Below are 27545 nucleotides of genomic sequence, written 5' to 3'. Positions count from 1 at the left end.
TATATGTTCTGAGAACAATAATGCACGTCAGGAAAACGAGTACATTGTAATAGAATAGATCTCTTAAGTATTTTATAGCTGAATTCTAAATGGTCAAGAATCACCAGCTTGGCACATGATCTATTTTGAATTTAACAAGATTTGAGACATTTTTGTGGTTCTGTTAGCTTCTGTTTGAAAAATGTGATCATATTTTAAAATCTTAAATATCATTTTTGATAATTACCCAGATTAAAACCACCTATAAGAAATTAAAACGTGCCTTAAAGTAGAATTAAGTTTCAGAAATCAGGTAGAATGTAGAGATCCAAAAGAATGGAGTTGTCATAATGTTGCATTGAAAATTTCATATTTTAGTCTTACAATATTCAAGTATTTGTATATAAAGGTTAGGTACTGTCAGGCTCAAATTAATAGCCTCCTGTGTCATAATAAATAATCTTTAAATTTGAGAGGCTGTTTAAGAATGAGGGGCACACTGGGGGAGTTACCGGGTAAGTAATGCATTCGAGTCATTGCTTTAAAATGTCTGCATAAGTTATCCTTTCTAGTCTTCTCAAACTAGGGTAATTCAGTCTTTATTTTATGTTGTAATATAATACCTCAAATATAAAAAAAGCTATAAATGTGATATACTGCTCAAACTCCTCCTCTGTTGTTCTGGAGGACTAACTATGCATAATTATGTAGGTAATGAAGACTGTGGAATCTTGCCTTGGGCATAGGCATATCAAAGGTATGGCAGGTGGGGCAGAGAATGGGTGCCACTTGCAGGGGGGCGCTACTGTCCTTCCCTTACCCGCCCAATATCAGAGTCCCTTGCCCACTAATTTCTATTCTCCCAGGGGTGCAGTGCTGTACTGCCGAGGCTCACTTGAGTGCTCCGGAGCACTGCTGTGGGCTGGCATCTCATCGGGCTGCTTCTGGGCCAGCAGCTCAACGCAGGATCAATGGGAAAAATGGCTATCTTCCCTACCCATAGTTCCCCATACAACTGGAACCACTCTGCCAGTGTCAGCCAGGGAAATACAGAGGAGTTCCAGCTGCATGCAGGATTTTACCCATTGATCCCATATTAAGCCACTGGCATCGATGAGGCAGGAGCGACTGGCGGGGCGAGCCGTCAGCGGGTGGCCACCGGGGCTGTCACAACCCACCCTGGCAGCAGCCCAGCCACCCTGCCGGCAGCCTGGCGCTGGTCACCTCCCCTGGCCAAAGCCCGTCCGGCTGGCCGTCCACCCCCTGCACCTTCCAGCTGGGATTGGAACAGCAGGTAAGAAAGACAGACCTAATACATTAACACAAATTTTGTGTAATTTACAGGACTATGTTGGGCAGTGGCAGCATGGTTGGTGTGTGGCAGTTTTTGGGAGTTTTTTTTTGGCGGGGGCGCAATGCCAGTTGCAGCCCTAGGGCACCACTTGATCTACATATGCCTCTGGCCTTGGGCGACAGAGGAAATAACTCTGATTCTTGGTTGCCTTTTCAAGTTTATTGTTAATCTGGTGAGATATAATGAAAAGGCTTGTTTTGCATGCTCTCCAGCACGCCATGCAGCAGAATTATCATCATTCAGGTGCCTTGCTGTTCAGTATGGGTGATCTTGATCTCTCTGTCCCACCGTATTGTAGTTGTTGCCTCCCCTGTTCCGCTTTGGTGAAGGCTCCATCTTTGACCTGAGACTGTAGTCGATGTTGAGTTCAAGATTATACAAGTGAAAAATACTGAAGTGGTTTCCCATTTCCTTCTCCAGTTGCAGTGTCCATACCGGATGGGTAACCCTGGCTATTGTTCAGCAGATTCATCTGTTCAGTATATTTAGTTTTACATCCATAAATTCCAATTTGTAAATCTGCTTGTAAGACCATCCACTATCTGCAATCCATAGCTGCACGTGACCCTCATTGGGAGACAAAATGGGTACTACACCTTGCCTAATAGTGACCAGTAGGCTATCGGACGGAAGAAGTGCCTTACGCCCCCTTTTGCTGAGCAATTGCGCAACACCAACACCACGCAGCAGGATAAAGCACAGTAAAAAGTGTACAGTGGGAGATCAGTTCAAATAGAGTATGGTAACATTATTTTGATAGTGGGAGGTTTGGTCAGTAGTCTAATATTAACGGGAAAGAAACAGTCTTTGAACCTGGTGGTGCACAATTTCACACTCTTGAATCGTCTTCCTCATTGGAGGTGGGTGAAGAGAATATGGCTGGGGCAGGATGAATATTTTGAATATTGGCAGCTTTTCAAGGCATTGGGAGGTGTAGATGTGGTTAATGGAGGTTTGTATAATGCTTTTAGCTGCATTCGCAATTCTCTGCAGTTTCTCCCTGTCTTGAGCAGAACAGCTCCCCTTTCATGAATGCGATGGTGTATTGGTAGAATTTGTTGAGGGACACGGGTACATGCCTAATTTCCTCCCAATCCTGAGGAAGTAGTGGTATTAGTGTGCTTTCCTGGCTGTTGAGGTGACGAGATTGGTCAAAGACAGGTCGTTGGGAAAGTTTGTTTCTAGGAACGAAGTTTCCCTCGTGGATCTGTCAAACCAGATGAGCTACATCATGTAGCTTTGACAGAAGCCAGAAATTAAAGGGAGCTGAGCCTCCTCCTGACATGTTGCTGATTTTAAATTTGCAGATTAAATGTTTCCCTGGTTACTCTGGATTAGCTTTTGGCTCTTGTTTAAAATAAAAATCTTTATTGTTGAACCTGGCACAGGATCAAAGAGGCAATTACTTTTTGATTTTTTTTTCAATCCTCAGTTTCATCCCTTACAGACTCCATTCAATTCTATCCGGAGACCAACAGGGAAGTTTAGAAATGAATGTCACGCCACTGATTGTTCAGTAGGGCTAAACTTTCATCTTTGACAGTAGTGTGGCAATCCAAGACTTGTTTAAATAGCACATTGCTGGTGAGATTGCCCCATCGTCTTAAATGTAACAAGATATCCCAAAGCTTTGGGAACATAAAACTACAGACCTGATTTTGTTCCTATTTCCTCAGTGGTACCATCTGGTCAATGTGAGTGATTTGACACCCTTAGAATGCAGAAAAAATATTCCAGTTTACATACAGCAAGATTCCACAATGTGTTAATGATCAACAGTCAATTTTAGTAATGTTTATTGAGGAAGATGCATTTTCTTAGGTTAGTGGGGATTGCCTCCAATTCGGTTCAAATAAAATCATACCATAAATAAAATTAACTGAGGTGGGAGACACCTCCTTCTTATAGTCACAGAGAAAATTGCAGTCAAAATATGCTGACCAAGTATCCATTTTTTTTAAACACTCATTCAATCCTAACCCATTTTATTCTTCCTGCATTCCCTCAAATGTTCACTTCTTCCCACCTTCCCCATTCTACCACTTATCTGCAGACCAGAGGCAATTTGCAGTGGTCATTTTATTTGCCCATGTACACATTCTTGGATCCCTTAAGAGCATTTAAACTCCATACAGGCACTAGAGGTCAGATGATTTTTGTACTTAACTTTTCCTCTTTGGAAAACTCTGAATTTAGGTTAATCTTCACCCTTCTTCACACCACCAACTGGGTCAAAGTTAACACTTAATTTCAGTATAACTTGAGTCTTTCCCACCACTGCAAAACTCTAGATTTATTTTTAAAGAATTGTATAATCATCAATAAAATGTAAATAAATGACCATAAATAAAAAATTTGCTAAATTTTTGTTTGTGTCCATTTTCAGGGGGAATCTGTGAAGTACTTCTTGGATAATTTGGAAAGACTAGCAGATCCGGTAAGTATTCCCTTTATAGTTTTCTCCCCTCTCCTGATGCATATTCTTGGATTAAAAACAAAACGCCATCGTTTTCTGAGTGGAACAGCATTAAATACTTTGCAACTTTTGTTGTAAATGTGGATGTACCCTGTACAACCAGTCTCAATAAATGAGAGTTGCAGGTAGAAATTGAGAAAAAAGAAATGAATTATGAAGTGATATCATTCCAAGTGATTATTTTGATTATTTTCTTTCCAAAGTTTTCATTGGTGTCAGCCAGTACCATCTAATCAATCTTGCACCCATTTTATAAAATAAGTTGTATGTTGATAGATGTCATTCAACCCCAAAACCAAATGCTCACATACCTCTGCTTGTGAAACTCACTGTTTGGCAAACAGTTGTTCAATCAGGCAAATAAAGAATCTAGATTTTTTTTTTCTTCTTCTGTGAAATAATGTTCATCTTTCTTGATTTTGGTCTTCCCTGTGCTGTGTTACTTTGCAGTGGAGGTTTACTATAAAATCATAGATTTGAAGTCCATCTAAATAATGCTGCATCATGGTCTGGTATGGGGACACAATAACCCTGAGCGTAAAGCTCTGCAAAAGGTAGGGGACTCACTCTAGGACATCACAGGCAAAACCCTCCCCCTATTGAGAACAACTCCTATCTATACTAATCCCATTTTCCAGCACCTGGTCTGCAGCCTTCTGGGATTTCAGATTTATTGTCAGAGTACATGCATGACATCATATACAATCCTGAGATTCTTTTTCATGCGGCGGGGCAGAATTATCACAATGGTAGTGGAGAAAATCTGTACTCCATGTACATATGTAAATGAATAAAGAAATGTAAACAAACCAATACAGAGAGAAAATAATCAATAGAGTGCAAAAGTAAGTCCTTAATTGAGTCCCTGATTGAATTAATTGTTGAGTTTGATGGTGGAGAGATATTAGCTGTTCCTGAATTGGTGGTGAGAGTCTTGTGGCACCTATATCTCTTTCTCGATGGTAGCAATTAGAACCAAGCATTTCCTGGGTGGTGTGAATCCTTGATGGATGCTGCTGAAGTCCTGGGCTATGTCCACTACCTTTTTGCAGGCCTCTACACTCAGGGGTGTTGGTGTCTCCATACCAGACCGTGATGCAACCTGTCAGCACACTTTCCACCACATAGCTATAGAGATTTATCAGGGTTTCCAACAGCCTCTAACTTCCTAAGGAAGTGAAGGCACTGACGTGCTTTCTTCACAATGCCATTTGTGTGTTGGGTCCAGGCTTTGGTAATTTTGTGCTTCTGGATGTGTCTTCACATCTGAGTTTAGTGGCTTCAATTGGGCATTCTAGATCCCTACAACCCTCTGAGTGAAAACATTCTTCCTCAGGCCCTTCTAAATCTCAACCATTTTCCTGAATCAATGATCTCCAGTTTTATACATCTGTGTAATGGGGAAAAGCTTACTACCATCAAACCTCTGTGTCCCTCATTATTTGTGTGATGAATTCCTGTAGAAATTATTCATAATTATTCATAAGATGCTAAATCTTACGAGGTAATTAAAGTGGCTCCTGCTTCTATTATGCTTCTGTTGCCATGTACGCATGTATTTTCCATTTTCTTATTTAAATAAGGAATGTTCCATCTCCAGATAATGTTTCATTAATGCTGACACTTGACAACCCCATTCAACATTCTTGGAGTTGTCAATAAATCTGTTGTTATGATCTGCATATATTTCTATACAATTTGTGTTCAGAGTATCGTTAATCGTGTAGTTGTTTCCAAAACAAAGACTTAAATAATTGAGTCCTCTGATGCAGAGTTATTGCAGAGTTAAAACAGTGGTTCTCAACCTTTTTCTTTCCACTCACATACCACTTTAAGTATTCCCTATGCCATCGGTGATCTGTGATTTGTAAGGGATTGCTTAAGGTGGGATGTGAGTGGGAAGGGAAGGTTTGCTCTAGAGCCAATTGCTACTCAAATATTTTGCTTGAGGAAAAAATTGTCATTGGTCCATTTCCTTTGGAGTTATGAAACCGTGAACATAACAAGTCAATTAAGTACTATTAAAACAGTGGCTTTCAAACTTTTTTTTCACCCACATACCACCTTAAGCAATCCCTTACGAATCACAGAGCACCGATGGCATAGGGAATACTTAGTGGTATGTGAGTGGAAGGTTGAGAATCACTGGGTTAAAACTCTAGTTTGGGTCGGTACCTTTTTTATTAAGCAGTTTGAATTTGCCATGATTTGAAGACAATGGGATCTCATTCAGCTTTTTAAAACATTTTTATTAATTTTAATGCTCTCCAGTATGGTGGAAGATTGATAGTCGGTGACTTAATTTTGATCTTGTTAAAAATGACTTGTTCAGAATCAAATCAGATTGGTTGATGCTGAAAAATTATTTCCTTATTTTATTGCTGGGTGGTCTCAGAAGGCCTTGACCAAGGAAGGCAACCATGTCATATGCCATCTTTACTGCTGTATGCACCTGTGTGTGCCACTTACAGAGAACTATGGACTCGAACCCCAAGGCCCCTGTTCATCACATTCCTAGGCACCCTATCATCATTGGATTTGACTTGCCAGAATGTGTCGCCTCAGACTTGTCAGGATTAAATTTCATCTTCTACTGCTGAACCCAATTTTCCATCTGATCAATAATCTTAACGAAAACAATTCTCTTTCTCTCTTTTTCTCTCTCTCTCACACACACTTTAGTCATCATGCCTATTCACATCTAAGTTGTTAATATATTTTGCCAACATTGAGGATCCTAGTATCAGTCCTTGGGGTTCATTTCTGCTCATAGGCATCCATATCAGAAAAGCATCTTTCCATGACACTCTCTGTGTCCTATCATCAGGCCAATTATGTATCCAATCATCCAGCTCACCAGGTAACTCGTGTGCTTTAACCTCTGGACAAGCGGAACATGAAGGTTCTTTATCAAATGCTTTGCTGAAGACTAAAACAATAATGTCTACTGCTCTGCCTTCATCTATCTCAGTTACCAACTAAGAAAGGCCATTCAAATTAGACAGGCAGGATTTCCAAAATATATTGACTGACCTTCCTTATGGAATCTATGTTGAATTTTACCAGTGATTTACCGGCTTATTACTTCACTAACTAATGTCAGGATGACTTTTCATTGGTATATTGGTAGCATTTTTGATTAGTTTCTACCATTGTTCTGATATTTATCCTGAAAATTGTTAATCTTTGGAAGAACTAAGAGCAGGGTTAATGAGGCAGTTAAAAGATGAGACACAGCTCATTGCCACTGATCTCCCGGACTCTCAACTGAAAGGCAAGCAAAAAAAATTGCTTGGGAACTCAGCAGATTGGACAGCATCCATGGGTACAAAGATTCAGCCAATGTTTCAGGTATGAACCCTTTATCGATTAAAATGTAAGAAATGAAATTACATACCAAAAGGGGAAAAGAAGCTGAGGGAGGAGCCCAGAGGAGCTAGAGGTCAAGGCAGCTGCTGAGGTGGAGAGACAAGTCGAAGAAGAAATTGTTAATGGTGGATGGGTGGGAAAAGAAAAGTTAAAGACAAAAAAATCAAGTCTAGGAGTAAATAAATAAAAATAGAAATGATAGAATCAGATGGAGGTAGGAGTTAACTAAAATGTGAAAGAACTCATGAATGGAAAAAAGAACTACTTAATTGTATGATTTGTTGGCATATTATTACCATTTCCATGTTGTGACTTAGCATGAAAGGCAATTCTGAGGGAACCTGAAAACAGAGTCCGAATACTCACTAGCTGTATTGCAGGCCATTACATCCAACAAGATGAAGCCCAACATCATAAATGGCTGCCTGATGAGCTGAACATCTTTTTATGGTCACTTTGAAAAATAAAATTCAATGGTACCACCACCAGAAGCTGGTGACCCTGTAATATCTGTCTGAGGCCAACGTCCAAACATCTTTCAAGAGGGCAAAGCATCAGGCCCTGATGGCATACCTGGCAAGGTTCTGAAAATCTGTGCCAATCAGTTAGCTGGAGCGTTCATGGGCATTTTCAATTAATCATTTCTGCATTTGGAGGTTCCCACATGCTTTACAGGGATATCAATCAAACCCAAAAATAGCAGAGAAAGCTGCTTCAATTGCCCATATCTACTGTGATGAATCAGCATCAGGCTGCTTTTCATTGATTACACCTCAATTTTCAACACCATCATCCCCTTTGTCCTGGTCAGTAAGCTTCAAAACCTGAGTCTCTGCAAATGGATCCTTAACTTTCTCATTGGGAGACCAAAGTCAGTGCAAATTGGTTATAAAGTTTCTTCACTGACATTCAACATACATGTGCCTCAAGGATGTGTACTTCACCTATTGCTCTACTCTCTCTTCCATCTACAAGTTTGTCAATGCACCATGGTTGTCAGCAGAATCACAGATGGCAATGAGGAAGCATACCAGAGTGAGATACCAGAGTGAGCAGGTTGAGTGGTAACCACACTGAAATGCTGGAGGAACTCAGCTGGCCTTGACCGTATCTATAGGAGAGAAAGAAATTTTGCCGACGTTTCGGGCCTGAGCCCTTCAAGGAAAAATCAGAAAAGGCAGAATCTGGATACATCAGAAAGCTTTCAGAATTCAAACAATGGGGGAGGAATCCAGATCAACAAAAGGTGTTAATTGGATCTGATAAGGGACTAGGTGAGAATTTATCATGTCTGTGCAAAAACAGGCAGGCAAGGAGTAGGGAGGGGAGGGGGTTTTAAAGAAAGCCAGAGAAGATGATATTAATGCCATCCAGTTGGAGGGTGCCCAGTCAGATGATGAGGTGTTGTTCCTTCAATTTATGGGTGGCCTCAGTCTGACAGTACGAGACCATGGACAGACATGTTGGCAAGAGAATGGGATGGAGAATTGAAATGGATGGCCAGAGCTGAGGTGCTCAACGAAGCGATCTCCCAGTTCTCTCGGATGTAGAGGAGACCACAACGGGATGCAGTAGATGACCCCTGCAGATTCACAAGTGAAATGATATTTCACTTGGAAGGACTGTTTGAAGCCTGAATGGTGCTGAGGGAGAAGGTGTGGGTACAAGTGGAGCATCTCCTTTGGTCATAGGGATAGGTCCCAAGGGAACTATTAGTGGGGAGGGAGGAGTGGACAAGGGAGTCACGGAGGGAGCAGTCCCTGCAGAAGGCAGACAGGGTAGGAGAGGAGGATATGTTTTAGAGGTGGGATCACGTAGTAAGTGTTGGTTGTGGAGGCTGGTGGGTGGTAGGTAAGGACAAGAGGAATCCTTGTTGCATGTGGGGGTGGAGAGGACTAGGACAGCTCTGTGGGTAATGGAGGATATGTAGTTGAGTCCTGAGTTAAAGTCCTCGTCCTGGGTGCAGATGTGACAGAGATGATGGAATTGAAAGAATGGAATGAAATCCTTATAGGGGACAGGGTGGGAGGAGGTTATGAGTTTGTGGGTTTATAGAAGATGTCTGTCGAGAGTTTATCTCCTGAGATGGAGAAAGAGATTGAGGAAAGGGAGAGTGTTGCTAGAGATGTGAATTTGATGTCATGGTGGAAGATGGCAACAAAGTGGATGAAGTCAATGAGCTCATCATGGGCACATGATGCAACACCAAAGTAGTCATTGGTGTAGCAGAGGAAGAGTTGAGGGGCCTTTCCTGTATAGACTTGTAGCATGGATTGCTCCATGTGGCCAACTAAAAGGCAGGCACAGCTGGGGCTCATCCAGGTATTCATGGTTACCCCTTTAACCTGAAGAAAGTGCGATGACTCCCTCGTCCACTTCTCCCTCCCCACCCATAGTCTCCTCTGGACCTATTCCTATGACTGCAGGAGATGCTCCATTTGCGCCCACACCTCCTCCCTCAATACCATTCGGGGCACCAAACTATCCTTCCAAGTGAATTGCAGGGATCATCTACTGCATCTTGTACTCCCGTTGTGGTCTCATCTATATCGGAGAGAGTGGACATAGACTTAGATATTTCTTTGTTGAGCACCGTGGCTCTGTTTGTCACAATAGCGTGGATATTCCAGTCGCCACTCATTTCATTTCTCCATTCCATTCCCTTGCCAACATGTTTGTCCATAGTCTCATGTACTGCCAGACTGTGACCACCTATAAATTGGAGGAACAACACCTCATCTTTTGACTGGCACCCTCCAACTGGATGGCACTGATATCTACTTCTCTGGCTTTCTTTAAACCTCCCTCCTTATCCTCTTCGTCTCTCCTTTCACCAAGGTATGATAAATTCTCACCTAGTCCCTTATCCAATTAACACCTTTTGATGGTCTGGATTCCTCCCCCATTATTTGAATTCTGAGACTTTCTGATATATCCTGATTCTGCTTCTTCTGATTTTCCTTGAGGAAGGGTTCAGGCCCAAAGCTTTGGCAATAAATTTTTGTCTTCTATAGATGCTGTAAAGACCAGCCGAGTTTCTCCAGCATTTTGGTGTATTTACTGTACTATAATCACAGTGTCTGCAGCCTATCATGTTTCAATTAATTGAGTGGTGTCACACAACCTTGCTCTCAATGTTAGCAAAACTAGGGAACTGATTGTGGACTTCAGGAAGGGGAAATCAGAATGCAATCCAGTCCTCATTGAGGATCAGCACTGGAAAGGGCTAAGAAATTCATTTTCTTTGGTGTCAACATCTCTGAAGTTCTATCCTGGGGCCTTCTTGTTTTTTTTTAAAAAAATTTATTTTTCACACTATGAACCATACTGACCAAAATACACACAAACATTTCCCTCTTGAATATACACAGTGTCATTTTCTCCCCCTTTCCCCCCTTCCCTCCCTCCCTCCTTCACCCCCCCCCCCACCCATTCAATGTTCAACCTATATGATACATCAAACCCATTAAACAATGTTATCACACAATGAAATTAAACAAGAAATTTGTGTCTTCTACTTTTACATACTGGGTCAGTTTATTTCGTCTTCTTCTCCTTATGTCATTTTAGGCGGTGGAAGTCTCTGTTATGTTCCATGTACGGTTCAAATACTGTGATGTTATTTCTTAAATTATATGTTATTTTTTTCCAATCGAATACATTTATTCATTTCTATGTACCATTGCTGTATTCTCAGGCTATCTTCTAATTTCCAGGTTGACATAATATATTTTTTTGCTACAGCTAAGGCTATCATAATAAATCTTTTTTGTGCTCCATTCAAATCGAGTCCAAGTTCTTTACTTTTATTACTTAGAAGAAAGATCTCTGGATTTTTTGGTATGTTGCTTTTTGTGATTTAGATCTTCCCAAAACTATTCCACATTCTCACATGCCCAAATTGCATGTACTGTTGTTCCCGTTTCCTTCTTACAACAAAAACATCTGTCTGATACTGTTGGGTCCCATTTATTTAACTTTTGGGGCATGGTGTATAGCCTGTGCGACCAATTATATTATATCATGCGTAACTTCGTGTTTATTATATTTCTCATAGTTCTGGAGCATAGCTTTTCCCATGTTTCATTCTTTATCTTTATGTTTAGATCTTGTTCCCATTTTTGTTTGGGTTTACAGCTTGTTTCTTCGTTCTCTTTCTCTTGCAGTTTGATGTACATGTTTGTTATAAATCTTTTAATTATCATTGTGTCTGTAATCACATATTCAAAATTGCTTCCTTCTGGTAACCTCAATCTGCTTCCCAATTTGTCCTTCAAGTAGGTTTTCAGTTGGTGGTATGCAAACATTGTACTGTGAGTTATACCATATTTGTCCTTCATTTGTTCAAAAGATAATAATTTATTTCCCGAAAAACAATTTTCTATTCTTTTGATCCCTTTTCTCTCCCATTCTCTAAAGGAAAGGTTATCTATTGTGAAAAGGATTAGTTGATTTTCAATCAATATTAATATTGGTAGTTGATAATTTGTTTTATTCCTTTCTACGTGAATCTTCTTCCAAATGTTGAGCAGATGGTGCAGTACTGGTGAATTCCTATGTTGCACCAGCTTTTCATCCCACTTATATAGTATATGTTCAGGTACCTTCTCCCCTATTTTATCTAGCTCTAATCTGGTCCAATCTGGTGTTTCCCTTGTTTGATAAAAATCTGATAGGTATCTTAATTGTGCTGCTCTATAATAATTCTTAAAGTTTGGTAGCTGTAAGCCTCCTTGTTTGTTCTTTGGCTTGGCTTCGCGGACGAAGATTTATGGAGGGGGTAAAAAGTCCACGTCAGCTGCAGGCTCGTTTGTGGCTGACCAGTCCGATGCGGGACAGGCAGACACGATTGCAGCGGTTGCAAGGGAAAATTGGTTGGTTGGGGTTGGGTGTTGGGTTTTTCCTCCTTTGCCTTTTGTCAGTGAGGTGGGCTCTGCGGTCTTCTTCAAAGGAGGTTGCTGCCCGCCAAACTGTGAGGCGCCAAGATGCACGGTTTGAGGCGTTATCAGCCCACTGGCGGTGGTCAATGTGGCAGGCACCAAGAGATTTCTTTAGGCAGTCCTTGTACCTTTTCTTTGGTGCACCTCTGTCACGGTGGCCAGTGGAGAGCTCGCCATATAATACTCCATTCTGGAGACGTGACCCATCCAGCGCAGCTGGATCTTCAGCAGCGTGGACTCGATGCTGTCGACCTCTGCCATCTCGAGTACCTCGACGTTAGGGGTGTGAGCGCTCCAATGGATGTTGAGGATGGAGCGGAGACAACGCTGGTGGAAGCGTTCTAGGAGCCGTAGGTGGTGCCGGTAGAGGACCCATGATTCGGAGCCGAACAGGAGTGTGGGTATGACAACGGCTCTGTATACGCTTATCTTTGTGAGGTTTTTCAGTTGGTTGTTTTTCCAGACTCTTTTGTGTAGTCTTCCAAAGGCGCTATTTGCCTTGGCGAGTCTGTTGTCTATCTCATTGTCGATCCTTGCATCTGATGAAATGGTGCAGCCGAGATAGGTAAACTGGTTGACCGTTTTGAGTTTTGTGTGCCCGATGGAGATGTGGGGGGGCTGGTAGTCATGGTGGGGAGCTGGCTGATGGAGCTGGCTGATGGAGGACCTCAGTTTTCTTCAGGCTGACTTCAGGCAAAATCTTCGCTAGGATTCTACTAAATAGAATAATACCTAGTGTCGCCGAGAATATTCTCCCAGAATCACAGTGCGGCTTTCGCGCAAACAGAGGAACCACTGACATGGTCTTTGCCCTCAGACAGCTCCAAGAAAAGTGCAGAGAACAAAACAAAGGACTCTACATCACCTTTGTTGACCTCACCAAAGCCTTCGACACCGTGAGCAGGAAAGGGCTTTGGCAAATACTAGAGCGCATCGGATGTCCCCCAAAGTTCCTCAACATGATTATCCAACTGCACGAAAACCAACAAGGTCCGGTCAGATACAGCAATGAGCTCTCTGAACCCTTCTCCATTAACAATGGCGTGAAGCAAGGCTGTGTTCTCGCACCAACCCTCTTTTCAATCTTCTTCAGCATGATGCTGAACCAAGCCATGAAAGACCCCAACAATGAAGACGCTGTTTACATCCGGTACCGCACGGATGGCAGTCTCTTCAATCTGAGGCGCCTGCAAGCTCACACCAAGACACAAGAGAAACTTGTCCGTGAACTACTCTTTGCAGATGATGCCGCTTTAGTTGCCCATTCAGAGCCAGCTCTTCAGCGCTTGACGTCCTGCTTTGCGGAAACTGCCAATCCTTGTTTGTACCATTCTGTTAATTTATATAGCGCTAACCTCGGTTTCCCCCCTTTCCATAAGAATTTCCTTATTATTTTCTTTAGCTCCTTGAAGAATTTCTCTTGGGTGAATTGGTAACGATTGAAATAGGTATTGTATCCTTGGGAAGATATTCATTTTAATGCAATTTACCCTACCTTTCAGTGTTAGTGGTAAGTCTTTCCAATGTTCTAAGCCGTCTTGTAATTTCTTCATTAATGGCTGATAATTTAGTTTGTGTGGATGGCCGAGATTATTATCTAGTTGTATACCTAGGTATCAAATTGCTTGTGTTTGCCATCTAAATGGTGATTCTTTCTTAAACTTTGTGAAATCCGCATTATTCATTGGCATCGCTTCACTTTTATTTGCTCTGATGAACGCTTTCATTGCATCCCATAGTATAAATTTATCTTTCACTGATTCCGTATTTATTTCAAAGTACATTTTAATTTGTCGCTCAATGAACTCTCTAAAATCCTGTCTTTTAAATAGCATGGAGTTTAATCTTCATCTATACATTCTCGGTGGGATATCCTCCAGTTCTATTGCTAATAACAGGGGTGAGTGATCCGATAACAATCTAGCTTTATATTCCATTTTCCTAACTCTCCTTTGGATGTGGGCTGACAACAGGAACAGGTCTATCCTTGAGTATGTTTTATGTCTACCCGAATAATATGAGTATTCCTTCTCCTTTGGGTGTTGTCTCCTCCATATATCCAAAAGTTGCATTTCCTGTATCGATTTAACCATAAATGTGGTTACTTTGTTCTTTCTGCTAGTCTTTTTTCCAGTTTTATCCATCCTTGAGTCCAAATTAAGGTTAAAGTCCCCTCCTATCAGTATATTCCCCTGTGTATCTCCAATCTTCAAAAAGATATCTTGCATAAATTTTTGATCCTCTTCATTAGGTGCATATACATTGAGCAAATTCCAAAATTCTGAATATATCTGACACTTTATCATTACATACCTCCCTGCTGGATCTATAATTTCCTCCTCTATTTTGATTGGTACATTTTTATTGATTAATATAGCTACACCTCTGGCTTTTGAATGATATGATGCTGCCGTTACGTGTCCTACCCAGTCTCTCCTTAATTTCTTGTGTTCCACTTCCGATAGATGTATTTCCTGCATGAATGCTATTTCAATTTTTTCTTTCTTCAGTAAATTTAACAGCCTCTTCCTTTTGATTTGGTTATGTATTCTGTTAATATTTATAGTCATATAGTTCAACATGGCCATTTCATTCTTTCTTTACCTCTCATTTCCGCTTCCTCATCACCACCTTTCCTCCTTATCCATTTCTGTTTTCTTTTTTTGAACGCACTGTAAGACAACACTTCTAAAACATAAAATATTTCCACTATTCCCACATCTAAAATTCCCTTAACCCCAAATGCCCCCCCCCCCCCCCTTTGAGTTGCCCTTTGTCCCTTGCCGGGCAACCACAACTCCCCTCTCCATTTGGATTGCGAACCCGCTCGCAAGCGTCAACTGATTTCGCAGTGACTCTCCCACCTAGCTCCCTCCAGAAAAGACTTTTATCTTCACATATAACAAAGCTCACCCTCTTAATTCCCCCCTTACTTCCTTCCTTCCCTTTCTTCCCCTTCTTAGTTTTAACTTAAACATTATTTTTCTTCTTTATATGAAGTTTGTCGTCATCCTTGTTCTTGTTACATCTCTTCATCTCTGTCTGTTTTGCAGGCGTTCTGCAAATTCTCGTGCTTTCTCCGGATCCGAGAACAATCTGCTTTGCTGCCCCGGGATAACTATTTTCAGCACCGCTGGATAGCTCAACATAAATTTATAGCCTTTCTTCTGTAGGATTGATTTTTGCAGCGTTAAACTCCTTTCTCTTCTTCAGGAACTCAAAACTAAATGTCTGGGTAGAAATTTTTTTTTTGACCTTTGCATTCCAGTGGCTTTTTGTCTTCTCTGATTTTTTAAAATTCCCTTCTCCAATATATTTTCTCTTGTTGTATATCTCAGGAATTTTACTGGAATGGATCTTGTTTTTTGTTGTGGCTGTGGTTTTGGGGCTAATGTTCTGTGAGATCCTGGGGCCTTCTTGTTGATGCAATCATGAAAAAGGCTCACCAGCAGTTATACTTCGTGAGGAGTTGGAGGAGATTTGGTGTGACAGCAAAAACTTGGAAATTTCTACAGGTGTACCATGGAGAGCATACTGACTGGTATGGAGGTGCCAATGCACAGGACAGGAAAGGGCTGTATCATGGGCATTAGTCTTCACACCATTGAGGACATCTAGAAGAGACAGTGTCTCAAAAAAACTGCTTCTATCATCAAGGTCCCTCACCACCCAGGCCATGCCCTCTTCTCACTGCTACCATCAGGAAGGAGGTACAGGAACCTGAAGATGAACACGCATCAGTACAAAAATAGCTTCTTACCCAACACCATCAGGTTTCAGAATGGACAATGGACCTCAGACACTATTTCATTTTTTTCTTTGACACGCATTTATTTTTTAATATAATTTATAGCAATTTTTGCATCTGTAATGTTGCTCCAAAACAACAAATTTCATGACACGTTCATGACAATAATTTCTGATTCAGATTTTAGGCTCGTCTTAAATTGAAATAATCCTTTGGTTCTGAAGCGATCTTTGTGGCAGACAAAGTTCTGCCTTGAATGCTTAACTTTTCACTTTCAATCGAATGTTATTAACGCAGTCATAGCTTTAAATATAACTACTAATTTACCCTGCTTTCAGGTGCTTGATATTTTTGGAAAAAACTTCATTCCCAGAGGGGGGGGGGAAGAGGTCTATATAAAAATCTTGAAAATTTATCCTGTTGCATGTAGCTCTTAAAACACAACCACCAATAACCCTTGAACAAGCTTTCCATTAACTGTTGGATTTAATTCTGTAGGTTGGTCAGCTGCTATTATCTCTCCTTGATCAGGGATTTGTATTTGTGAATGAAAACAACTTGCCATTGGATTTCTTAATGAAGTTATGATTAAATTTGAGGTTAAAGGATGGCAATCATAATCATTATACAGATTGAGATTTTGTGTAGAAATCCATTCCTGAATCTGTTTTTCCACATAATGGTCAGGTTCCTGAAAGATTGAATACACTTGTGTACATTATTTGCTTTATTAAATAATTGTTACGCTACAAGATGAAGCCCAATTTATCTTTTTAACTGATGTCTCTTCCAAGTGCAGATAGGGAACTTGCATGCATTTGACCAATAATTTGGAAGATTATTTTATCCTTTATTTCAATATTAATTTGGGTCTGATTTCTTCTTTAGGATTATCTTCCAACGCAACAGGACATTCTATTGGCACGAAGGCCCACTAAAGGAATACATGAATACGACTTTGAAATAAAAAATGTGCCCTTCAAGATGGTGGATGTGGGTGGACAGAGGTCAGAACGGAGGCGCTGGTTTGAATGCTTTGATGGTGTGACTTCCATTCTCTTCCTGGTGTCGTCAAGTGAATTTGATCAAGTCCTCATGGAAGATCGGCAGACAAATCGCCTGAGTGAATCCTTAAACATCTTCGAGACGATAGTCAACAACAGAGTCTTTAGCAATGTCTCCATCATTCTTTTCCTTAATAAGACAGACTTGTTAGAAGAAAAGGTTAAAACTGTCAGCATCAGGGACTACTTTCAACAATATGAGGGAAACCCTCATGATCTCTCTGATGTCCAACAGTTCCTTGTGCAGTGTTTTCGTGACAAACGTCGAGACCAACAACACAAACCACTGTACCATCACTTCACCACCGCCATTAACACCGAAAATATTCGTCTGGTCTTCCGTGATGTCAAAGACACTATTCTCCATGACAACCTTAAGCAGCTGATGCTTCAGTGACATCTGTTTACTTTGTTCATTTTAATTTTTGGCATTGACAACAGCTTGCATCAATGTGTGATTAAGGTTTCGTTTCCTTCAGAAACTTGAGGCAGCCACTATAAACTGGTTAATCAGATTAATGCCAAATTTGATTTTCAGACTTTGGCTTTTCAATTGCTTTTGCTCCCAGTGGGTATTGCCAGTGGGTATTGCTAAGGTACTCTGATATGTGCACTTAGGAACCCAGCAGGTTTACAACTGTTTTATTCAAAAATGAAGATGTGTAGGGGGGAAAATTGCCAGATAATGCAAAGCTGTGGTGTTCAGTGTGGGGATTGTAAACCTTGAAATAGTTTCCCTCTTTCAATCCCTACCAGCCCCCATTCCTCCAAAATAACAAGGGCTATTACTGTGCAAAAATGTTTTAGAATATTACAAAAAACAAATTAACAATGCCTTAAATATTCTGTTTGGGAGTGAATATTGCTCTTGTCATATTTCAATTGTTTTCAAACTCTTTCTAGAAAGTTTTAAAAATTTGCTTTGTGGTTTCCTATTGCGATGTAATCAAAGTGTGGAACGTACTGAAATGTCAAACAGTTGTAATTTGTGCAAGTTTGGATTTGTTGAGGAAAATTTCTGCCATTTGGAAGTTTTATAGAAAAAAGAATTCACATGTTTGCAATTTTGTTGCATAGTATTATCAAAATGGTACATGCATACCTAATTTAGCAGGATTGCTTCAAAATTGTATATTGCAGTTGGGGCCAAATTAATTTACTCTTGAAATAGTGCAGGTACAACATGTCATACTGACTTATCCTAACCCGATGTAGTAAACCAAAATTCTCTACTGTTTGGTGCTACACTAAAATTGGCTGCTTGATGAAAGTTCCCGACCTAAACTTTTGTGATTAACAGCTGTGTTTACCCTGTGGATCATACCTCAGTAGAAATGCCATTAAATTTCTAATAAGTAAAGAATTTTTCTATTGTTGAACCAGAGGATTTCAATACAGTGTAGCTAATGTTTGGTATTAAGGTATTTGATATTGCTGTGTGCTTGAAATAATCCCATTGTTTATTTAATAATAATTACATAATTTGTTATATAATCTACAAATAATGATCCCTTTTTTAAAAGATGAAATGGGAAATTAGCTTTCATTTTCTTTTTAAAAAAAACTGCAGCATACCAAAATACTACTTTTGCAGTTCTAATCATGGATAGATGCTTTTTAAAAGGTTTGACTTTAAAATTGATTTTAAATATGACAGTTAAATACAGGGTTTAGAATTCACTAATGTATCTGCAAGTATATCATTATTAAATACAAAATTGCTAAATCTACTAATGTACAATGAAAACACGTTGATGATTGTTTTGTTATAAACATGGATTGTTAAATCTACATTTAAAATGTTGAAACTAAGTGGTAAATTGTGGGAAAACAAGTTGTTCCATTGTTGGTTTTCTAAACTGCAGCACATACTAAAATATATTTTGTGGCTGATTTAGTTTGATAGCTATTTTTTTAAAAAAATGTGCCTACATGTTTGAACTGGCAGAAAGTAGTAAATTCTAAACCTAATGTACCTATTTTTTAATACCTGTATTTGTTGAATAACAGGCTTGCCAAACTTGTTAATTACTATCTTCTATTTGAATAGTTTTATAAATTTACATATTTAAAAATTATATGCTGTCTTGCATATTGGTTTCTTAATCGACTACATTATACACAATCTGTTCATTGTTATTGCAGCATTTGCAAATTATTGCACCTGGCTTCTACCAGGTTTTCAGTGGTTTTCAAGGAAAATGTTAATTCAGGGAACAATAGGTTTGCGGAAGCCTCAAGTTTGTCTGTTAACTTTTAAGACCAGCTTAATCCGCATCCTTTAAATGGAAAGTCAGAATTTGAACTCCGTTTTAAATGATGGAAATGTTGAGCAAATCAGGCAGGGTTTGTGAAGGGAGAGGTTGATCAAAAGAGGAAGATATTCAGAAACACTCAACGGGTAACTTGTGGAGGAAGAGAAACAGGTTTAAAAATCTTCATTATTGACTTAATGCGTTGATTCTGTTTCTCTCTTTGTGGATGTTGCTTGTCCTGAGCATTTCCATCAGTTTCCATTTTTATTTTGGATTTCCAGCAGTGGCAGCTTTTGCTTTGTAATTGATGACTGCTGGAAATATGAAAAGTTAACATTTTTTTCAGATGCAGCCACGCTGCATAAATTTTTAGATTTGCAGTATCTGTTTTATTTTCATTGTCTTTAGAGCTAGGAATTAGTTGAGCCTCTTCGCTGTCAATTGTATAATGAGAAGTAAAGGAAAACCTTGTGGCAATGTTATTGGGCAGAATAACTTGAAGGGAGCCTCTAAGCTGCTTCTTGAAAAAGCATAGTTGGTTGTAACTTTTGATTTCTGTTAACAAAATCAGCAGACAAAATATATTAATGGTTTGGTTTGTGGCCACTGCTTCCAAGTCTTGTCAAGGTGGGAAGAAAGTAATTCAGTGCTTCGAGAATTGATGTGCACAATTTCTATTGAAATCCTAGAAACTTTGAATACAGGCGGTATCTTTTGAACGTTGATTTGAAATGGTTTTGGCAAGAACTAAAACTTGGAGGAAATCTTTGTTATATCTGTCACTTAAAAATTAAATGTTATGGAAGAGTTTAGGGAATGTGATAAAATGTACTGTGAAATGGCTATACTAGCATCAAAACTATTTTACAAAACCGTCTAAAATATACTTGCCCACTATGCAGCAATTTTATGCTGACATTGTAAAAGCCTTAATTTTCATTCGAGTTACTATTGATCTGTGGGAAAGACTGGACTGAATTTGAGCATCAAAACTAACCACATATTCAAGTCAAACATACACCAACTGTTAAATGGGACAGATAATAAATGTGACTATTCTTTATTGTTGGTCTGAATTTTTAAAAAAATGGTTGTGCTTGATTTGACATAACACACACTTCTTTTTCTCTTGCTTTCTCAAAGTCTGCTGTTGGAGCATGACTGAAATAAACATTACTTCAGTGAGCCTGAAGGAAATGTATACAACCCAAGGCTATTACCGCAATCTTCTTCCCATTATCTGCTGTGCTGGTTTGTTGATTTGTGTGAGACTCATTTAAGGATTACTAATAATTTAGAAAAAAAATGACCATAGCAATTAACAATCTTTTACAAACTAGATAACTGAAAGCTTAATTCTCTTCAGGAAAGAATTATATTTTTGAGGCAATATAGATGAGACAATTGAAGATTAATTTTCAGTCATTGCTAGATTTTAAAAAAATCTTACCAAGGAGACTCTATAATTTGTACACTAAACTAAAAACTATCTTCCTAGTGCTATTATAGTATATTTTGTGGTAAGTTGCACTGTACTGCTACTTCTTAGATCTCTTTATCTCACTCACTCAGCCCCTTTTTAAAAAAAACTGTTGCAAGATTCTTCTTGTACACAGATTATTTCAGACTCAAAATCTTGTAGTCCTTCCATTGCGTTGTTTCAAAGTTTGAAAGCCAATGTTTGTGGTAAAGCCAACATGATAGAGTTTAGGAGCCAGCTGTTTGATTTATTGACTGGAACAAGACATTCCTAACTTTTTGCTTTGTAAACATGCAGAAAACGCAACTATTTGCCTTCTGGGGAACCTGCCGCACGAGAGTTTTATTTTAAAAAATGCTGCTTATTTGCTTAATTCTGTAAGTACAGTGGCATTAACAGAAACTGGAGATTAGACAATACAGTGCATTCATTTTGTGCTTTCATTGTATGTTATACAAGAAAAACCCAACACCCAACCCCAACCAACCAATTTTCCCCTGCAACCGCTGCAACCGTGTCTGCCTGTCCCGCATCGGACTTGTCAGCCACAAACGAGCCTGCAGCTGACGTGGAAATTTACCCCCTCCATAAATCTTCGTCCGCGAAGCCAAGCCAAAGAAAGAAAAGAAATACAAGGTCACTATAATCATTAGTAAAGGCATTTGATCCAGTCTTCATTGAAGCTCTGAGAACTTCAGTTGAGGTGTGTTTAATTCCACATCATTTGAAAATAAGAGAGCTTATGAAAACTTAAAAATCTTATGCTCCTTCATAATATCACGTAACTTCTTGTGTCCATCTAAATTGCCAAAAATTCTGAACTTGTATACCAATTCTTGCACTAGCCCAGTTAATTACTTATTTGATTTGTACTTGCATTCGATTCAGCTGATTATTTTGACATCATGTCCAGGTACGCTAACTCAGTAAATGAGCTGATTTATTTAAATTTTGCCGAGTTTTAGGTCTTAATCAGATGGCACCCTCTTTAACCATTTCTGTGCAGATGAGATTCATTGTTGTGTAATTTGAAAGAAAATTTGTTTTGAATATCTTTCTGTTGCCTTAGCATGCAGTTCTAATTGCACTTTCCAAAAAACTTGAAATTGAAAGGATTAAAATTTTTAGTTTTGATATACTAGTAAATTGCAGTAAACAAGTCACACTAGTCTTAAAACTAATTCTGATTATTATTTTCAGAAAAACTATCCAAAGAATTCTAAATGGATGTCTATAAGTTAAATAAAATATCTGTGGAAACACATTCAATGAACTTCAGTATAGGCTGTTGTCAGCAATTATGCTAACACAGTGGATGGAATAAAAAATATAATTTTACACAATTGTTCCTAAACATTTGTTATAAAGATAAAAAAGTTAACAGTATCTGTGGCTAATAATTACAATAATATTATTCCACATGTAAACTGCTTCACAAGCCAGTGTTATTGTGCTGAGGTGGAATAGCAACATTACCTGTCTCTACAAAGACAACTTTTCTCAAAGGCAATACACGTCCTATGTGCTTTCGGCATAAGGAGTAACATTTTAAGACACCCATTTTACAGAATGGATTTTCCAACAATTGACCCAAAAATCATTCAGAACCTTCACCTTCCACTCATTCTTAGACATGTATTAAATGTAAAAGAATAACAGAGAATAGAACCTTGTAATTATCTATTTTACTTAGAGGTTAAGGAAAAGTGATTCCCCCCCCCCCCGGAATGAAATTGCCTACAAGAGGATCGATTTTGAAAATCCAAGACGGTGGCATACTCTAAGATTTTGCTAAGTAAATTTCATCTGTGAGGCAAGTGCAGTTTGAGGATTGTGAACCATTTACCTTGTGATATTCATGTTTTAAGACAAACATTGGGGAATCTCTAATACTGTAACACATTCAACTTTGTCTTTCACTGAAATTGGCAAGAAGTTTGAATAAAACAGAAACATGGATCTATATCTATTTTTCTCTTTCACCCCTGTAATTGTCATCTCTAAAGTTTTGACCCTTGGGTATGTTTTTAAAGCAATAGCAGCTTTGTTATCATTATGTAGGAGCCAACCTGTTGATTTTTATAGAATCTGGCAGACCAAATTCCTTTTGATATTTAATGTTAATTTTCCAACAATGGTGGGTTAATAATAATTAATGCTTCATGGTACTTGTTGTCTTACCACCTCCCTTTGAATTAAGAAACAAACTGAAAAAAAAACCTATGATATTTTTGGATCCCCTGATTTGGTGTTACATCAGAGTGTTTTCTTTTCAGGACATCCATTCCTCTTTAAATTGTGAAGTGGCGTAGATAATAAGTTAGAATACGATTCCAAAGGTGACGAAGGTTTGATTAAGGCATCTGCTTGATTCCTGTTTTTTGTTAGCTGATGAATTGATGTCTCTGAATTTCTTATTGTAATAGTGGAGAAAGAATGCATATTGACTGGGAGACACCTTAAACTTAAGCCAAACCCAATGGCTTGAAAGAAATTGTATTGCATCCTTGTACTACCATAATCAGCTTGCTTTTTTTGTGCATCAGTGTTTTTTTTTAAATTTGACATAGGAATAATTGAGATAACCAAAATTGTAACTTCCACAAAAGTATTTGCTTACTCGTCTCTCACAGTTGGTAATTTGTCCAGTTATTAAAAATATCAGTACATTGTGTACTTCCTTATCATCATGAATGCAATGTTTAACATTTGAGTTGGTTAGTTTAATAAACAGTATCAAACTTCAAGTTAATTTTTTAATCCAAGTCAACTTAGAACTTTTTTATTAGCAGTATGTATCATTGATAAGGTACTGCTAACAAATTTGTGCTTTTGTTACATTTCGGCGTGTGCTTATGCCTTGTTTCTGGGGGGAAAACATAAAATTTGAAATATGCACAATTTCAACATTTATACAATATGACATTCTTATCTGACCCATGATCATTTCAGAGGCATTACTTGAATTGGAAATACTTTAAGCAAAAAAAAATCCAAATTTATAGAAAATGTTCTCATCCTAGAAATAATAGTTTGACAATGTTTTTAGTGAAATGCAAAAAATGGATATACAATGTTTTAACTGTTAAGTATTTTAACTATTCATTTAACCAATATACTGTACTATCTTTGTATAGAAACATTTTTGTGGTTTTATTTCTTAATAGAGTTAGGGGTGGATATGGATGGAATCTTTTACATTTTACTTTCACCTTTTGTTGTATATTTTCCTTCATACAGAAATGGCAGTAAATTATTCAGTCTTGGAAGCTGAGAGTAACTGCTTTATTTTGATTTAATGCTTTAGTTAATAGCATTGCTGTTTATTTTACACTGCTGCTGTTATGTTGATCTGTACATACAACAAAGAAGTTTGTCTTTGCAGCTATTAATGCCTAAAATAAATTTACTGACATGTATTAAACATATACAACTTCTGTTTGCTCTGTCATGACTTTATTGTATTACTGAATGGTAACCTGGAGCATACGTATATCAGTTTTAACATTTGTCTTTGGACTGAGAAAGGAGCAAAGTTTTTATTTGGTATCAGTTGGAGTTTCTCTTGGAAATAGAGAGCCACAAATAAATTAAGAATAAGAATAACAATTTTGTTAAAGATGTTCACCCTCCATTATATCATGAATGATGTATCTGTTTCTATGTATGTCATTGGAAGAAGTCACTAACTTTAATCTTTTTGGAAGAAGTCACTAACTTTAATCTTATTAGCATTTCTTGGCATTGATTTTAATTTTACAAATTTACTTCATACCTTAAGTATGTAATTGGAGCTAAAAGGACAAAAGTATCCAAGAATTGTTGTACAAAAACTGAAACAATGCTCAAGTACTTGCTGGACAGATCAAACAGTAGCAGTTAGTATTATTTCACCAATTAATTTTAAAAGTGAGTGCTTCCATTATGCAGAATAAAGTTTTATTTTCAATTGTTCTATTCAGTTATTTGTATACTACATTATATACAAATATCTTTGAATAACCTTTTGAGTGTAATTTTCCAAATTGGATTTCTGAGTCAGTTTGGTTTATTCCTGAATGAACAAGCCAGAGGAACTCTAGTGATTGGCTGCATCCATGGAAAGACGTTCCCAGACATTTCTGATTTGGGTACTGTAATGAGACTAAAGTGGGAAGGGGAGATGGTAATTGTGAAAAGGGGAGGGGCTGAAATTATGGGAGGCAGTTGATGGGCTGAATAGTCTATTTCTGCTCCTAGGTCATGATTCTGGACAGGTGGGAGAAGTAGTAGAGGAGATCACTTTGGAGGTGGGGAAGGAGAAATTTGGAGGAAAAGTAAGAATGGAAACAGAAAGATGTGGAAACTGGAATTGGATTGGGCGAGGGTTACCTAAATTTTGATAATTTTGTTCTCTGGCTTAATTGCTCTGGATTATTTCTGTTACTGCTACAGTATCTAGATTATTATTGTCTCCTATTTCTTGACTCAATCTTGACATTCCATTGTTTTATCCAAAAATGTGAGATTATAGTTTGATCTATTTTGGAAATACTGTACTGGACTATATCTTATCTAATTATTCCACTTGAATCTTTCACAAGAGCTTCACAGATCTTAATGTTGACAGATCATGGCCATTTTTGTCCTTTTTTAAATGACATCTTAAAACATTACTTCAAGGACAGGATCAGACTCTGTGTCAGTCCCTGACTGAACAATGTGCTTTCATTGTGTAATTTGTATTTTTTATAAAAATTGGTCCTCGTCAATTCAATGCCTGGTTGTTGATCTCCGTGGAGTCCCTTTTTCATAACTGGTGGATTAAAGGGAAGGAAATTGTAATAAGTGTGTAGACTGATAGTTCATGGATTTTTACTTTCAGTAAACTTAAAATAACCTGCAAAATCATTAGGTGCCATTTTATTACTCTTCATCAAATGACCTAGTATGATGTCGCAGACCAGCAGCAATAGAAATTCACCAACTGTTAATGTTTTTGTTTCAAAATATATTATTAGTAGTTATTAATAAATATATTAACAACTTAGCTAACAACTCCAACTATGCGCGAATATATGTGTGCATGAGATACCAAACCATTACAGCTTGGGCACAATTCTGGAAAGCCAATTCCAAAGTTCAATCTGAGAAATCCTGTGTTGAAACTCAGACTTTTAAACTAATGCCAGAAGTAATCACAAAGGAGATGAGAGCAACTGAATGATCAGACTGTTTGAAAACTCGTGAATCCTTGTTGAGTTTCTTCCAGAGAAATGTCCTTTCGTAGGGAATGGTGGTCACAACTCCCCACTTCCTTGCGTAGGGTAAATGAAACATGTGACTCCAAAGCACGTGTCGGATGAAATGCCATCACAATGGTCACAATCAAAATGACCATTACAATGATCATGGTGGTTCAATAATTCCCAAGGAGAATGAGCAAAATTGTTCATTTCACACAGTCATTCCACATCTATGTTTATCAGATGGCTAAATGAAATGAGCTTGTAATACAAGATGGAGACAAAAGATCCCAAGATTTTCAAAACTGATTTCTCTCAAGTGAAGGGACCAGCACGTCATGAAAAAAAAATGAGGGGAAAAAAGTGATTTTTGCTGATTAGACCACACTTTTTACTTGGCACAGAACTACAACTAGTGATTTTGGTTCAGCTTGGAGCCATTTAAAAACTGAAATATTAATTTTATTTATTAAAATCTCCAGTAGAGGTCTTAACTTTTGATCTCTATGACAGAGAACAGTATTGAGAACTTTTCCATACAATGTTGCTGGAGAAGAGGAGATTGCAAATTTTTCCTGAATTATAGAGTGTATGCAATATATTTTTAGACATGTTATTTTGGGAATCTTATCAAGTATATTATTACCATATTTGCATGATTGCAAATCATTCTCAAAAACCTGCCAGTATTTGCTGAAAAGCATACACATGATTCATTTGGGGCTGGCGGAAAGCTCTTTTTAAACAGCTCGAAGCAATGGGGTCTCCAATTTTACGACTATTTGACCAAATTCATCAATGGTATCTTTCTTTCCCTGCCTTCATGCTTTATTTCTGTTGGGAACATGTACAAGTTAAACATTTGATTTAATCGCGATTCACTGTAGTTGGTAGGAGTTGTATAAAACCAGTGTCACTGCGAATCCTATTTGTCCTCAAGAGGGAGAGGGAAAAAAAGCAATTTGTGCTGACAAGACCATACTTTTTACTTGGTAGTCCCAACACTCAGGACAAGAATGCGCTCCAGAGGGTTGTTAACTCGGTCTTGGTCCATCAAGGGCATCTTTAGAAAAAGCAGCCTCTACCCTCCAAGACCCCCAGCACCACCCTTCACTCTGCTACAATCGGGGTTGGGGGGAAGGAAAGGAGAGCGGAAAGACAAGCACTCCATGTACAAGGACCAGCTGCTTCCCCGTTGCCACCAGAATGGCCTCACTTTTGCTGCCCTATTACCATTTAGCCAATGGGGTCAGAGGGTCAAGAGTAGGCTCGGTGATCCTGCTGCAAAACACCGAATTTCATGACTTTAACCCCTGATCCGAGTGTTGCTGCAGCTCCAGGACCTCGGCTCGAGGTAATTTAGAAATGGATGGAAGGGCACAAGTGAAAAAAGATTCAAAAACGAGAAGTGCCGGTCATTCGTTTAGACTAACAGGGCTAATTCCCACTGAAACGTTGTCAGTCACCTGTAAACTGCTGTGGATGATGTACATAGTTATCAGCTCTACCTATCCATGCATAATCCACCCGGCGGGGGAGGAGGGGGGTGGGTGGGTGGAGTGGTGAGGGGGGTGGTGGTGGTGAGGGAGATTGGTGGTGAGGGGGGGGGTGGGGGGGCTGGTGGTGAGGGGGGGGTGGGGGGGCTGGTGGTGAGA

General features: G+C 38.7%; 1 protein-coding gene across 1 annotated transcript; it reads left to right on the top strand.

The window, feature by feature from the left end:
* The first annotated feature begins 1394 nt into the window (after nt 1–1394).
* LOC138756905 (guanine nucleotide-binding protein subunit alpha-13-like) lies at nt 1395–24102 on the top strand. Its single transcript, XM_069923297.1, has 3 exons — nt 1395–1505; nt 3720–3770; nt 16755–24102. The coding sequence occupies exons 1-3, from the start codon at nt 1395–1397 to the stop codon at nt 17325–17327; spliced, it is 735 nt and encodes a 244-aa protein (XP_069779398.1). The 3' UTR covers nt 17328–24102.
* Nucleotides 24103–27545: the final 3443 nt, after the last annotated feature.

Source organism: Narcine bancroftii, chromosome 3, assembly GCF_036971445.1.
Source record: "Narcine bancroftii isolate sNarBan1 chromosome 3, sNarBan1.hap1, whole genome shotgun sequence".
NCBI classification, from domain to species: Eukaryota; Metazoa; Chordata; class Chondrichthyes; order Torpediniformes; family Narcinidae; genus Narcine; species Narcine bancroftii.
The sequence above is the reverse complement of the archived record's forward strand: the minus strand, read 5'-3'. Positions and strand labels throughout refer to the sequence as shown.